This window comes from Perca fluviatilis, chromosome 18 (genome assembly GCF_010015445.1).
Source record: "Perca fluviatilis chromosome 18, GENO_Pfluv_1.0, whole genome shotgun sequence".
Lineage (NCBI taxonomy): Eukaryota > Metazoa > Chordata > Actinopteri > Perciformes > Percidae > Perca > Perca fluviatilis.
Genome location: NC_053129.1, coordinates 13,572,679 through 13,589,248, shown reverse-complemented (window position 1 = coordinate 13,589,248; position 16,570 = coordinate 13,572,679). Strand labels below are relative to the sequence as shown.

Sequence of the window (16,570 nt, the reverse complement as noted above, 5' to 3'; positions counted from 1 at the left end):
TTAATACGCTTCGTCTTTGCTGGACTTTTTCATTGAGACTTCTTTGACATATTTTATGACTTTTCTGATACCATAATTTATGCCTTTCTGGCGATACTTATACTTCATATGATCTCTTTTTTTATGATTCGATACGGGCCATAATGACTTTTTGATACCTATAACGGTGCGTTCTTTGGCGACTTTTTTGATATAATACCATAATTTGCTGATTCTGGAGTGGACTTTGATGGTTTTATAATTTTATGGTTTTTGCGACGCAAGCACTATGTTTATGACGTTTTCGATGATACATTTGAGGTTTTATCACGTTAAAGATAATTACTTGCATCTTTTGATATACTATATTTATGACTTTCGATAATTTGTTTTATGTTTTTTATGACTTTTTTTTTCGGAAGATAATGAAAAAGCTCTTTTGAAGCCGGCATAATATACTCTTTATGACTTTATGACTTTTGATATATTGAATGAGGATCTCTTTTTTCGGAGATTTATGTTTTGGCGGACTTTTTCACATACCTATACTTTATGACTCTTTCGAGCAACGTTATGCCTTTATGACTTTTTTTCACATACTATGAATATGCCTTTATGACTTTTTCTTTATAACTATACTATTTCATAGGGACTTTTTATGACTTTTTGACATACCTATACCTATGACTCTTTTCAACATACTATACGATACCTTTATGACTTTTTTTGACCTACTATACTATGACTCTTTTCGATATACTATACTATGCCTTTTTTTAATGACTTTTTTCAACATACTATACTATGACTCTTTTCGACATAATTATACTATGCCTTTATGACTTTTTTCGACATACTATACTATGACTTTTTTCGACATACTATGACTCTTTTCGACATACTATACTATGCCTTTATGACTTTTTTCGACATACTATACTATGACTTTTTTATGACTTTTTTGACATACTATACAATGACTTTTTTTGACATACTATACTATGCCTTTATGACTTTTTTCGACATACTATACTATGACTTTTTTATGACTTTTTTGACATACTATACTATGCTATTTTATGACTTTTTTCAAGATACTATACTATGACTCTTTTCGACATACTATACTATGCCTTAATTACTTTTTTCGACATACCATACTATGACTCTTTTCGACATACTATACTATGCCTTTTTTATGAAGTTTTTCAACATACTATAGTATGACTCTTTTCGACATACTATACTTTGCCTTTTTTATGACTTTTTTCGATATACTATACTATGACTCTTTTCGACATACTACACTATGCCTTTATGACTTTTTTCGACATACTATACTATGACTCTTTTCGACATATTATACTATGCCTTTTTCATTACTTTTTTCAGCATACTATACTGTGACTTTTTTATGACTTCTTTTGACATACTATACTATGACTCTTTTTGACATACTATACTATGCCTTTTTAAGACTTTTTTTGACGTACTATACTATGACTCTTTTCGACATACTATACTATGCCTTTTTAAGACTTTTTTCGACATGCTATTCTATGCTTTTTTTGACATACTATGACTTTTTTCGACATACTATACTATGCTTTTTTATGACTTTTTACAACATACTATACTCTGACTTTTTGAGACTTTTTTCAACATACTATACTATGACTCTTTAAGACATACTATAGTATGCCTTTATGACTTTTTTCAACATACTATTCTATGACTCTTTAAGACATACTATAGTATGCCTTTATGACTTTTTTCGAGATACTATACTATGCCTTTTTTATGACTTTTTTCGACATACTATACTATGACTTTTTTCGACATACTATGCCTTTTTTATGACTTTTTTAAACTTTCTCTTTAACTTACTCTTACAGCCACAATTCTTACTTCTCATATACCATTTATATGTCAAATTGTAGATATACTTTTCTGTTTTTGGTCAATGTGCTCATAAAAGCAATAGGACTTATACATAAATCACAAGAGCCAAAAGCATTCCTTTATTGACAGGCCTTCTTAAACACCCTTGACATTTCTGGATAAAAGCACAGTACCAGTTTTTCAAATCGCTAATATGCCCACATTTTTTAACTTTATCCACACAAATTATAAATCAATACGTTTGCAAGTGCATTCTGGTGCCCAGGGTGAGTTCATTATATTCATTCCACATATTATTTTGGCTCCTTCGATGGGAAGTTTACCAGGGCTCTTTCAGTTAATCTCAGTAGCAAGCAGTTTATACACAAACAGGTGTGATAATTAAACCTCAAATCCAGGGCAAGACTTGCTGTTCTCCTAGACCATGACACCGCACTTTTCCCCAGACAAATTTTTTTTTACAGTTACAGACAAAAATATTCTCAGTACTTCAGCTTCTTTTTATGCAATTATACCAGCAATCCAGTTTAGCTTCAGCAATTTAGCTTTTCAGCATTCACAGGCTTTTTCTGCAGGAAATACATTTTCTAGTTAGCAAATGTTACCATGCTAACACACTAAAGTAAGATGGTGAACATAGTAACATGGAACCTTACACTTGCTTAAAGGGGACATATAATGAAAAATTCACTTTTTCTGTACTTTTGCTCATCTGAAGTGCTTACCACAAACTATGATATAAGACAACCCAGTCAGTTTTTTGTGGGCTGCCTAGATAAACATGGGATTTAACCGCCCTCCATCTGAGTGTCCAACCACGACTTGAGAGCTACCTTTGCAAAGTTGTGTTCTATTTTTCTAGCAAGCCAATCAGAGCAGACTGGGTTTTTCGGGAGGGGGGCTGAAAGAGACAAGCGCTAAAACAGAGCGTTTTGGACAGAGGGTGAATACAGGTATATTCAGACAGACAGTATGAGAAAAAGACTGTACAGCATGTTAAAATGTTCTAGTAGAAACCCAAAATACAAGTATGAACAGGAAAATGAGCATGATATGTCTCCTTTAACATCAGCACGTTAGCATTGTCATTGTGAGCATTTCATATGCCATTTCCCCACACATTAAACTTATATTTATATAAGAATGTGCAGTGAGACCTGGCATTTACATTGTTTTGATAAGGAGAAGATTAAATAAAAGGTGAGAGATGTAACTAGACTAAAACATTGTTTATTTTTTTTTGTTAACCAGTTTTCACTGTTACTTTGCTGTAAACACAAATCAAATGCACATTTCTAAACTTAATTTAAAATTATTCATGGGTGATGAATTTTATTCTTTTTATTTACATGAACGAGTGTCCGTTAATGATCTTTTTATTTGATCCTGAATTGTGAAGCACCTTGTGGTCTGTTTCAATACGAGCTCTGTAAATGAATCGTTGATCATCCTTGTGACATTTAATAATCATGCTTGCTGCGGTGAGGGTTTATAGGTACATATGATGAATTAGTGGTATGGGCTTTACAAATAGCCGCAGCCGTGCGTAATGACAGCTGTTGTGCCGCTTTTGGAGAAATTGCACTCCTTCTTTGCCGTTCTTATCGACAGGTCTTCTGAGTGGTGGAGCGGGCCCAAGTATCAATATGCACCTGGATGTTTGAAATCGTCTCAAATTCAATTTATGGCGAGCAGTGGGAGTGGAAATGAGGCTCAGTTCCACAGTGATTGAGATTTATAAACCAGAACCATGTGTATGTGCAGCTTTTGAAATGATTGAATATGCAAATTTCAGTTTTAGTCGTGAATACACAGTTTTATGCATCTGGCCCCAAGTCTTGTTGTTACAGTACATTATGAGTTCAAGTGTAGTAGCCGAACAGCTAATGCAGTGCAGCTCATTCAGAGTGTCAGCCTGAGGAGCAGCAGAAGCACCTCTTGCCTCCAGAGATGACCTGTTAATTAAACATGTCAGACTGCTCTCAGCAGCAAGGGGGAGAAGGCGGAGAAGAGGGGAGGTGGTTCTACTGCACGAGAGGAGCTTTTAGGGCCTCGGTCGCCATTATTAAGGCGTCAGACAACCCTCTTCCTGTTGCCCGTCTCCAATGAGGGATGTCTGTCAATTGTGGCAAGAAACCGCGAGGACGGCAGCTCACGACCAAGCGTCTGTGCATTATTCATGCTGCTTGTAAATTGGCCAGCTGCAGTCTGCTCGAGAGAAATTGCTCTGAGTTTGAAATACACTTCCTATCCCACACAGCAGGGCTGCTGCTCACAGGCTGCAGGTTTCCAGTGGCACTGTTCCGCACAAACCACGGTTTCATTTTGTTTCCCATCTATAATTCTACAGTGGTGCTGCTTCAATGCCTGTGTTTTCCTCCTGTGCTATATACTGTATCAGATTGAATTATACATTATGCACAGTATGCAGTTTACCACCTGTTCACTCATGTATTCCCAATACATGTGCACAGTGTTTTTTTTCCCCCTTTGTGAATCTATGGATGTGTCAGAGGGAGTAATGCAATTGTGAATTATTGGGACTTAGGTAACTCTTTTATATTGCTGCAAAGCCCAAACATATTTTTGAGCAGAACCCAATAAAGCCACTGTGATTTATGAACTCTGCTTTTTCACTGGTTTGCCATCCATTCTCCGTTGTGTTTTTCATTTTTTTTTATTTTCTCCAAAGCAATCTTGAGAATGGCACATCTGTAAAGTGATAAGGAGAATGGTGATGATGATTTTTGCATGCAGCCTAGTGATCGAAAGCGGGGGGAAAAGAAAAGAAAAGCCATTATACAGAATGGAAATTTCTGCTGTATGTGAGAATGGCATTAAACAATACTGCCGTACAAAGCCAAAACGCAGTAACTACATATTTGGTCAAAATTGAGTTTAGAGTGGAAATGGGCTTTGTAACATCTCCTACGTCTTGTGACAAAAACTCCTGGTTCAACTGTATCCCGTTTCAGAGAAATCACTATCTCAAATTTGCAGTAACTACAAAATCCAAGCTAGTACCAAGGCAAACCGCAGTAAGTGAAGTTACTGCGTTCTGCCTTTTGTTTACCCGGACTTTGACTCGGTAGCTAGTAATTAGGCAAACCGCAGTAAGTGAAGTTACTGCGGTTTGCCTTTGTTTACCTCGACTTTGACTCGGTAGCTAGTACCAAGGCAAACCGCAGTAAGTGAAGTTACTGCGTTCTGCCTTTGTTTACCCGACTTTGACGCGGTAGATACTGCGGTCTGCCTCTGTAGCCACATTCAAAATCTACCCATCTGTCCGCCTCGCGCACAGCATCCTTATCACAGAGTCTGTTATATAGGAACCCGCGGCGAGGTGATACTGTGATACAGACCACCAACAAGCCAACATCATTAACCCAGAGAAACATGGCACAATCCCGAGGAAAACTTATAGTGTCTCTAGCTTTGAAATGCAAGTATCCAGACAGTGGTAAGGAACATGGTAAAATATGAACACCTAACCTGGCAAATAACACCTAAATCAATAAATTGCCGCACTTGCTAGCGGAGCCGCTAGCATATAAAACCATTTTAGCTTACCTGCTCCCCTTGAAGGCAGTAACGTTAGCATCTATCCACTCTGGAAACGCTGTCATAACTGTTTTGTTTCTTGTTGTCTTTCATTACTTACGCTATTGTAATGTATTTTATTAGGTAATCTCTCAGTTGAAGCTTAAGAGGAAGTTGTAAACATAGAGCTTTTATTTTGACGGGAAAAGGGAAGTGGAAAAAGCGTTGTATTTTCTGACCGTTGTCAGCATTTGAATTAAGTGAGACGTGCCGTCTTTGTGTCTTTATTTTAGAGCCCAAACAGTGAGACAATATAAGAAACGCTCGGTTACACTAGTTTCATTTAATTTTATGAGTATTTTTTATATGGAGATAGGCTACGTTCTAAATAATATTTTTAATATGTCAATATCTATTTTCAGTTGTCAGAGTAAAACATCTTTTTTTAATGTCTCGCAAAATTGACTGTTCACACGAAATGGACATATGCACACCGTCTCACGCAACAACACAATTTTTCATATAAAGTAAGGCAGCATACTGTGACTGTGCCTAACGCATCTGCTTTATAATGTTGTCTAGCTGACACACACACACACACACACACACACACACACACACACACACACACACACACACACACACACACACACACACACACACACACACACACACACACTCTTGTTATTCTGTTTGAGTTATGTTGTTAAATGTATATGAATTTTATGTGCCGTTTTATAAGTAACCTTGGTATTTAATGAATTAATTTTCAATTAACATAAAATCAAACACAAACCAAAATACCAGCATTTTGATTGTGTGTAAAATTATAAGGATGTTTTGGGGGAAATAATGAGAATGACAATTTAATCATTTAAGACTAATGTAACAGGGACATTACGACAAAATACTATTCTTGAATACACTGGATGAAGGTTACTAACAAGCACTTTCAACACTCAACCTATAAACATCCATAAACAAAACATAAAACCAATTAAAACAAATGAAAATGTATAAGGAATAAAAAAAGAAAGTTGGATTAACACATTTCAATTGTAGATACTGCACTCTGCCTTTGTAATAGTGTTTTAGTTGCTTGAGGTTAGACAAAGGCAGAGTGCAGTATCTACATTTTTAGGGTCAAAGGTCATATCAATGGTCTTTTTTTTTATGTATAACATTTTCCTTCCTGTAAAGGTATTACATAAAAGTATCAACATTATTGTACCTACAACATGTTTGGCTGGCCTGTATGAAAACTTTGAAGCCATTTTTCTCAGTTTCAGTGTTGGCGTAGTTACTGCACTTTGCCTTTGTAGGGCAGAATAGCTCTCTGTTTTCTTTAACAAAAATCTCTCCCCTTCTTCCGTCTCTCTCCCTCTCTCCTTCTCTTCCTCCCACACCTTTAGATAACAAATACGCCCCTGCAGTGAGTCTAAACGGTTTTATATTCATCCTGGGAGGAGCCTACGCTCGAGCCACCACTATCTATGACCCAGACAAAGGCAACATCAAGGCTGGTCCCAACATGAATCACTCTCGGCAGTTCTGCAGGTAAGAGATTATTAATGTAGCAGTGCCGTACGTAAGTTAAATCCCCAGCGTGGAATTGTGAAGACTTTTCAAAAGCTGAAATTGCATTGTTTTGTGTGAAGCATCAAAAACACTCTGACATTATTACAGAGCCTCAAGAAATTAGCACAACAACTTTAAGTTTATTTGTAATGTGTCAGTTTTTGCGTCATAACGGTAAAACGCTGCACAGGGAAAATATTTGCATTCAGGCCAGTTAGTTAATAAAACGAACGACGTGGGCTGACAGTGTTTTCAACACGCTGCATTTAGGTTGTGAAAATTCTCCCTTGGTTGAAAAATTGCTCTCTAATTCACAGGCTTGATTCGCCGTCTGTCACGCTGAGAGAAACCAGACACATCCGTTGGAATAGCAGAGACTCTGCTTGATTAAATCAACTTTCTTTCACAGCGCTGAATCGCTCTATTTTATCCTGAGTTAAAACTGTGCGAGATAATTTGTAATTTATTTGCACATGTGAGTGTAATTTTTGTGAAACAAGAAACCTAAGTCCGCACCTGTAACTTTTATACCGCTTGAGGATACATACTAGCTGATAAAAGGAAATAAATGAAAATTAACAACAGCAGGATCACATCCTAATAGCCCAGTCAGCTCGAGCCACTGAGGTGTGCAGTTTGCTGGATAATGAACCCACACTTTTCCTACGCCCGAGCCCTCTTTTTTTTTTTTTTTTTTTATAATAAAAAGAAGCATGCACAAAGTACATTTGGAGAAGCAATTACAGGCGGTGATCTTATGTGCAGAATGTATAACATAAATCATGTTGTCAGTTATTGATAAGCTGCAGCAGCACACGCCAGGCAGCTGTTCTGCTACATTTAACTAAGTCTGACACGAGAGGAGGAAGGAGGGAGCAACAACAAACACACAGGGTTGTCAAAAGAGGAAACGCACAGATACTCAGACACGGCACTATCTACAGTGAAGGCTCCTGCACAGAAGATGAAGTCCAGCAGGTCATCGTGCAGGAGAGCTGATATTCTCCCTTCTCGCTGTGTCCGGCCCTCTGCAGGCCTACACCTCCCCTCTGTTTATCAGGAAGAGCAGCTCTAGGCTTTTGCCCCTGCGCTCTCTCCATTTTCAGATCAGCTGTGCTTTCTCTCTAAGTAGATTTAGGCTTTATGTAATAATCTGTTTCCTTTCCAACAGTGTTGTGAATTTGGGCAATAGGACTGCATGTTGTTCGCTCTGTGTGCGTGCGTGCGTGCGTGTGTTTGAGCGGGCACCTTAGGTAAATGCAGATCGTTCCAAACCCCAATAGGAGTACAAAGCCCTAATCAGCTTAGAGCCCAAGTTTTAATCCTCTCCGCACACAAACTGCTGTTTCTGTTTCTCATATCAAATGAGCACATTTGTAGAGATATTTGCTTTTTCATTAGTTTTCTCTCTCTCGCCCTCAAGAGGGAATGTAATGTGTGTGGTTTCCCCCCTACCTTACAAAGTAGCCTCGTCGGGCATGTCGAGAGCATGTGTGCGTGATGTCATGACATCAGCGCGACAATCAGCATGTTTATGGAGATGTTGTCCTCTAACTGGCTTTGTTTCCCTGATCACGATTGACAGTAACTGTGAGTCATAGAAATATTACATCAATGGGATTAAAATGACAAAATACAATACTACTGACCATGAAAAGTATCAGAAACTGAACCGTAAAGGAGTATTTTTGGGAAATATGCATGTTACGGAAAATTACACTCCCTCTCATGCCTGTACAGTAAATACAAGTTAGCTTAGCTTAGCACAAAGACTGTAAACAGGGGAAAACGGCTAGCCTGGCTTCATCAAATGTTAAAATCCACCTAGCAACACCTCTTATGCTCACTTATTAACCCATATCTTGTTTAGTCTGTACAAAAACAATTCACCATCCCTTTGGGGGGTTATGTGCCGGACTTATAGCTGCATCTTAAATTGCATCCTCCACTTGCCTCCCTTCCTCGCGTCTTAGTCCCTCCCATTGAGGAAGCGCGGGAGAGACACGAGGAAATCATGGCAGGAGAGAGGCAACGAGCAAATGTGTTTAAGACGTCATTTCCTCTGAAGCGTCACATGAATTCGTCAGCTTTATAGGCGGAGTTAGCAACCCTTTCAGCTGCACGGCTTCCTGGAAGGCTGCTCTCGTGTTTCCTCGCTCGTAGCTCCTCGGTGATCCCGCCTCGATTATTGCTCCTCGGGGCAGAAATAAGGTCTATGAGACGGCCTCCACGGAGGAGGACCTCAGTCAGACATAGTCGGACACATAAGCCCCCACAAAAAGAAAGATTTAAAGAATGAAATGAGATATAATTTGTTCGCGAGTGAGCTAGAGGTGCTAGTAGGCCGATTTCGTTACCATTTGTCAGAGTCAGGCTAGCTGTTTTCCCCAGGTAAGTGTTTCTGTGCTAAGCTAACTGGCTACTGGCTGTAGCTTCATATATAACGAACAGATATGAGGGTGCTATCAATCTTCCCATCTAACTCTCCGCATGAAAGCAGATATTACCCACAAATGTCAATCTGTTCCCTTTTAAGGATTCTACTCTTTTTAAAAGGAAGACCTCTAACCAAGGCATAATTCTGTGTGTGCCTGTGCAGCGCTGTGATCCTGGACGGGAAGATCTACGCCACAGGAGGCATCGTGAGCAGCGAGGGTCCGGCCCTCGGCAACATGGAGACCTTCGACCCTTGCAGCAACAGTTGGACGCTCCTGCAGTCGCTGCCCTGCCCGCTCTTCAGACACGGCTGCGTGGTCATCAAGAAGTACATTCAGAGCGGCTGAGGGCGTCCCGGGGGACCCCGTCACACTGGGTCGACGGCAAACAGCAGCTGAGCGCTGGTTGTGGGACGATGTGCGACGGCAGCTCGGGACCGGTCGGTGAACAACCTCTGGACTTGACGCCAGCATCCATCCACTCTGTTTCTTGTCCCAGCACACCCCCAAAAAAAAAAATAAAAAAAGCCCTGTGCAGAATGTACTCATGTTCAACTACTCAGCCACGTCATGGTGACGGTGCCTAACCTCCAGTACTGTATGTGTCATGGTAGTAGTTCATCCTCTCATCCAACAGGCACAGGGACCCTCTTAGTAAATGACTAACTCCTTGGTTTCAGTTCTGTCTTTTCCTGATCTCTAAACTCACCACCTCCCTATTTCTTTACTGTACTCGGACTCAGCGCAGCGAAAGCCACTGCAGGTCCAGCTTCTTAAGAGTTATGTTTAACGGGTGTCGGTTTTCCAGTCATGCATTAGAGAGCAGGGTTTCTTTGTGGTGTACGAATGGTTTTTCAGTAGTGGCATCTACAGGACAGGAGGAAAAGTGAAGGAAAGGAATCCACCGACTGTTTTCCTCTTTATCCGTGCATGGAATGAATTCTCTCCGCTGTGTCGGGAAGAGGAATTCCTACCGTGCGTGTGGATTTATGAGGTAATTTTAAAAACAGATTTTGAACTCTGTGTAACCCGGTTACAAGTCTAATGACTTGCTAAACATAGGAAAACCCATAAAATCTGGGTCAGGCAGGGTTTAAAAAGAGAAAATCTCTATATATTTTTTTTTTCTATGTTCTTGTGTAATTCCAGTCTGATTAAGATATCATCTGGAGGGTGAGTGGCCTGTCTCCCCACTCTTGATTCACACTCTCTTGCGCTCTGGGACGAAGACGGCTACATTTAGAGAGAGAGAATTCCTCCTTTCACTGACCTCTGATCAGATGTTCAAGTTGGGACAGTTCCTCCGGGAAGAAAAAAAAAGCACAATAATCACACGTGACTGTTAATAGTTATCTGTTAATCCATGTTTTTGTGTCTTTCATCAGCTTCCACCCCCACCTTCTTTTTGTTTTATACAACCTGTTTTCATTGCAACCCACAGAGGATTTTGGGTTGGTATTCTGTACATACAGGAAGGAAATATGTATATTTTAAAACCTGAAGGCAATTCTGTATAAATGTTTTTAGAAAAAAAAATGATAGGTTCGGATTCCAAATGGTATGTCTGTAAATCTGTACCCAAAAAGGAGAAATTAACAATTGTTATTATTGAAACCTAATACATATACCAGAACATGAACACATTGTCGTCTTTTTTTTTTTTATATATATATATACTGTATTAATGAATCAAGGGGATATGTTGAGTATTTATTTGCTCAAAAGCGCTCTACTACGACAGCATATTAGGGTGAGCTTGACAAGCCAGACCCATCTCAAGATGTTGGGTCTGGGAACTCACCATTGGCAGGGCTACAACCAGGCAGAGCAACGAAGAAGGTAGCGGAGCTAGTTGATGGATTAAACTTTTGCCATATCCGGTCGGCAAAACTCCGAACACATCCTCCTTTTTTTTTTTTTGGTGGGGTGGGGGCATTTTTCAGCCTTTATTTCGATAGGACAGCAGAAGACATGAAAGGGGAAAGAAAGGGGGAATGACATGCAGCAAAGGGCCGCAGGTCAGAGTCGAACCCAGGCCCACTGCGTCAAAGAGTCAACCTCTATATATGGGCGCTCTACCAAGTGAGCTATACAGGCGCCTGACATCTTCCTTTTTATTGGTTATATTAGAGCCAATGTAGGGTAAAAAAATATATATATACAGAGCTGGGGGAGGAGGGTAATATTCAAAGAATTAGGTTGTAACTTCACCAAAAACCAACTTCGATATTCTCTAACCTTAAAGTAAAAAAAAAAAAAAAAGTATATTAATAAAGTAAATTTACGAGAAAAAAACTCACAAATATACGAGAACCACAGAACATGGGTGAAAGTACAATACAAGTACTTTTTGGCATATCAAAAAATAATGCACTAAGAAAAATCAACACTTGAAATATACAGTTTGCACCTTTTTTATTCAAGTATATCACAGCAGTTTGAGAAATACAGTAAAGGTTTCATTTCAAATATAACTTACACTAAAGTAACCATTGCGAACAGGTGTGTTAAATACACAAACAAACAGAATTGACAAAGCTATGGAAACTCTTGACTAAATTAAGTGTGAAAGAAATGGGGACGAACAAAGTAATTCAGGATAGAACAAACCCTTTCCCTCTGCATACTGGACTAAGTAGTCTCAACTACCAGACAAAAATTGGTTGTTAGTCCAAACTGGCTACAATTTATAATAAGAAAGGAAGATCACAATGTATGACATTTAACTACCCATATTTTATTTTCATATGCGTTTCTAAATTCATAAAAAATAACTCTTTTGGCAGAAAGTGGAGACAAAGTGAACAACATCTGGTCCTGTTTCTCTTTCTGGGATGTACTAGACACTACTTTTTAAATATCAGTTCTGTCCTTATGTTAGTCTCTTCCAGTATGCCACAAACTGTAACCGCTTTAACACAGAAAACACCAGAACATTGAAATAAATAGAAAAAGTTGAAAGGGCATGTTGTCGCGTGTTGAACCTGAGAGACCTGTAAACCCTTTATTCCCCCGTACACGCCAAAAAAATAAAATAAAAATAAAACTGCTACACAAACGCTACGCAATTCAGCTAAATTGTTAAAACGGACGTGCAACGCTTCCCGATTTGTTAAATTTCAAAAACGTACAAAAAGACAATTGACTGAAAATTAGGTGTAAAACATGTTTAATAATAAATAATCTGAATCATGAGATGAAAATCTGCAAAAAAAAATAATAATGAAGGCGATGGTTGTGTAAAATAGGCAGAAAATGCTCTCCGTAGCTTCTAAGAAAGTGTGGGGGTGATAACATGAAAGAGGAGCAGAACTAGGTACTGTAGAAATTAAGAAGAACCTGAAACGTAAGCATTAAATATACAATCCATGAAATATGCTTAAAACGTATGCAATCATCATCTGGCTCAAATACAAACATACAGAACAATCGGAGAGATATAAACAACTCTTGGATTACTGTGGCAGCTGTGGTTTCACTGATCTGGTACCTCGGATGGTACTGTAGATGTTGCAACAGTATTTCGGGGGAGAAAAAAGAAAAGAAAAAAAAATAGCGTTTTTGTACCCAGTAAACAGTTTTCGCATTAAAATAAATTAAGCTGAGGTAGCGTTGGTTTTTCTCTCTGCAGTAGTCCAAGTGCTAACCTGTTGTTGCCAGTTTGCATATGGTCTTTGCTTTTATCACCGAGAATCTGAGAAAAGGCAGAGGTGAGCTGGGGTCAGAGTTGCACCAAGAGGTTGGTTGAGGATTGGACAAGAGTGAAGGGGGAAGGGGGAGGAGGAGACACCTTATCCAGTACAAACTAGCTCAAAATATGGCATCTCCAAAACCATGACAATGCCATGAAAACGTCATAAAGCTTCAGTAAACCCCTTTATTTACTGCAGTCAGAAAACTTCACTGTGTCGGCCTCAGATGAGAATCCAGCTTCTCTTGTCTTGCGTTGAGAAAAACAGATGAAATAAATCCATAAAGTCGATACACTCATTTATAAAAAAAATTTTAAAAAAAGGAGGAGAAGAAAAGAAAAAGAGAAATCATGTAATGCTTTACACACCTTAGTGACGGGCACTGCCTAGAATGGCCTTGTTCATTATGGATTCACAACCCATGCAAAATATCAACTCAAGCAAAGCATTTGTGTACAAAGAAAAAACAACAACAAAAAAACAACCCGTACAAAATAATTAGCAAATTCACAACATAACAGATAGGTTGTTATGACCGTCTAATAGAACATTTTCATAGCTGAAACAGAATTCCTGTGAACGGGCACCGTCATGTCAGCACCTTTTTATTAGGGAGTGGGATAACACTTGGCATGGTAAATCGTTTGACTCGCATGATAATGTTCTGGTTTTGCATATATGGGAAAAGTGAAGAAAAGCTGGTGTCGTCAACCTCTTCATACACCTGCTGTCTGCTCAGGTGGAGGCTGACCTCCCCCAACAGGTCTGGGTTTTAACGGGGCATGGATAGATTTAAAAATCAAAACATTTCGAGTGCTTGAGATGCATCTGGCCACAACACTGACACAGCCACACAGGGTAAGTATTATCTGTATAGAACACCTTTTATCGTCAATTAGTTTTTTTGGCCCAGGTTGGAGATAACCTAGGTATGTCTAAGGTTAAAATTAAATTTATATATATACACATATATATATATATACTGTATATATATTTTGCTTTAAGGTAACCGTGACCTCAGTGGTTAGGGCCCACCCCAACTTGGAGCCTGTTCATTGTCACAAGTAGTAAATAAAAAATCCTGCTGAATATATATATCAGCGTTTCATTTGAGGTTTGAAATAAGGCACACACTAGGCAGTGCAAACTCTACACGCATTCAAATTTGTACTGCTTCCAGTTCCTCCGCTGGGGTGTCTTTAGGAGAAAAAAAAAAAAATCTACTGGCGAGCACAGCTTGAGTGGGGAGGGAAAACATTCAGACTGTGAATGTAGTGAGGAGGGGAGGGGTTAGCTACCACAAACGATTTAGGACGTGACAATCTGCTAAGACTGAACGCCAGAGGTGGTCTGTGAGCGTAGTGGTTGTACAACTGACCTACAGTCACGCGCTGCGCCGCTCGTTCACCAGTAACTCGGACACAACCGCTGAGGGGGGGGCTAACAGCTCTCCACACCCGGTGACTGCTGTAATGAAGAGGACATCATGGGCTCTGGTCCTGCTGTGCTAACCTCATCGAGTTTGTGTTCACGCTAAAAACTTTGTTGTAAACCATTGTTCCGGGTGAGTATCCTTGACGGTGGCTCAGATATTGAATAAAAAGCATGGAGCTAAAGTGGCAGATAAAATGAGCCGCATAATAGCACGGTAATAACTGGCCTATGACGAACGTGAGGGAAAGATGGGCTCAGCAATGTGGTTCAGTGATTCAGAACATCTGTCCTCATCTCCTAGCGGCACTCTGCATTCACACTTTTGCTGGTAAGAATCTGGGGGTGTGTGTGTGTGTGTGTGTGTGTGTGTATGTATGTATGTGTATATTTCTGGGTGTGGGTTGGTAGAAATACATGCATAACCAAGAGTCAAGGTGCGTGTATGCACGGCCTGCTCCGGAGAGAAGCGGCCAGGTTGCGATATGACATCACCCGATCTGTTAGATTTTGCTAGTCATCCAAGTTAAGAAATAATCCCAAGAGCAGCGTGGATAAAAGTTAGGATAGCACCCGAGTAGCACCAGGGTTGCCCGTCACCGTTAGAGTGTGTGTGTGTGTGTGTGTGTGTGTGTGTGTGTGTGTGTGTGTGTGTGTGTGTGTGTGTGTGTGTGTGTGTGTGTGTGTGTGTGTGTGTGTGTGTGTGTGCGCGCGCGCGCGCGTAAGTGTGTGACTGACACACCTCCAGGAGTTTGGTTGTGTAGAATGGGTCTGGATCTGGCCAGGTTCCTGAGACGATAGCACCATTGAATGTCTCTGTCCTCAACGTCGTCCTCGTTGTGTCCCCTTCTCAGCAAGAAAAGGGGGCTGGATATTTTTTTTTTTGTGTGTGTGTGTTTTTGTGGTGAGGGCTGGACTCAGAAGCTCCTTCCCTCTCTCTCGCTCTCTCTCTCTCTCTCACTCAGTTTGTGTGTCTTTGTGGTCCCAGGCTGTTCAGGATCTACCTGATTAGGTATTCTCACAGGAATGTATCGAAATGCTGGATTCGCTCCTCCATCTCCTGCAACCGCAAACAGACACACATAAAGACATAGGGCTGAGTCTCAACAAACGCTGCAAACTCAAGACGTATGTATGTATAAAGCATCTGTGCACCAGGGGTTTCAATATTACTTGGAAATTTCCCACAGCAAACAACAGCTTTCACCATGATAAATGATGTAAAATAAGGCAAAGCTGTGCTGGAATGAGACAGGCGATTTTTCTCAGCATGAAAACAGCGGCATTTGACACTGACTAAATCTGAACAGAGCCAGAGGAAGAGAGATGGATGTTAGCCTGCAATAGACCATGATTAATGCCTTGAAGATGTTACACTGTGTGTGTTCTCTCATCTGAATGGCGGAGTCAGTGCGACAGACGCTGCTACCAGATACCAATTTCAACATCTATAACAAAAAGTTTAAAAATATCAACTTTACAGTAAAAAGCAATTTCACTCTCCTAAAGAGAACTTTTCCTCCTTCACTGAAAACACATTTCCATCACCTGCCAACTTGGCAATATTATATCAACTATTAACAGGCAATACTATCTGCTTTTTAGCTAAGAAGTACTCAAATACTAAGTGCTGTAATGTCTTGTACGTCTGTAAATCACCGGAAGCTCTTTGTGATGACTTCTAGATTCTTTCTGTAGCCGAGACAAAGAAGGGCATCCCTTTTCGGTGGGGCCCGGGCATAAAAGGTTAAGTGGGCTTTCTTTTTTTTCTCCCATTATTGTATTCATTATTTCTCATATAAAAATCAGCTTAGCTCCTGAATGTTTGGACTGATTGAAAGTCAACCTGAATTTGGGCTGGGCGATGGGGAGAAAATCAGATATCACGATATTCTTGACCGAATACCTCGATATCGATATTGCGGCGATATTCTAGGTTTGACAATTGGTGCTTTAACAAAACATCTTCACACTTAGATTTTAGATAAATAATCATCAGTAATGTGGACATAA

At 39.8% G+C, this 16,570-nt stretch overlaps 2 protein-coding genes across 4 annotated transcripts in view; one reads left to right on the top strand and one right to left on the bottom strand.

Moving 5' to 3' along the window:
* LOC120546185 (kelch-like protein 29) overlaps nucleotides 1-9,938 on the top strand; it is a 222,850-nt gene extending 212,912 nt beyond the window's left edge. For all 3 annotated transcript variants that reach the window (XM_039780958.1, XM_039780954.1, XM_039780957.1), the window contains 2 exons: nucleotides 6,834-6,978; nucleotides 9,599-9,938. In XM_039780958.1, the coding sequence (XP_039636892.1) occupies nucleotides 6,834-6,978; nucleotides 9,599-9,782 (329 nt within the window). In that variant the 3' untranslated portion in view covers nucleotides 9,783-9,938. The remainder of the gene's footprint in view (nucleotides 1-6,833; nucleotides 6,979-9,598) is intronic.
* Nucleotides 9,939-11,832: 1,894 nt separating this feature from the next.
* The window catches only part of atad2b (ATPase family AAA domain containing 2B), a 74,773-nt gene continuing 70,035 nt past the window's right edge, over nucleotides 11,833-16,570 (bottom strand). The window contains 1 exon segment of the mRNA XM_039780953.1: nucleotides 11,833-15,617. Coding sequence (XP_039636887.1) covers nucleotides 15,576-15,617 — 42 coding nt within the window. The 3' untranslated portion in view covers nucleotides 11,833-15,575.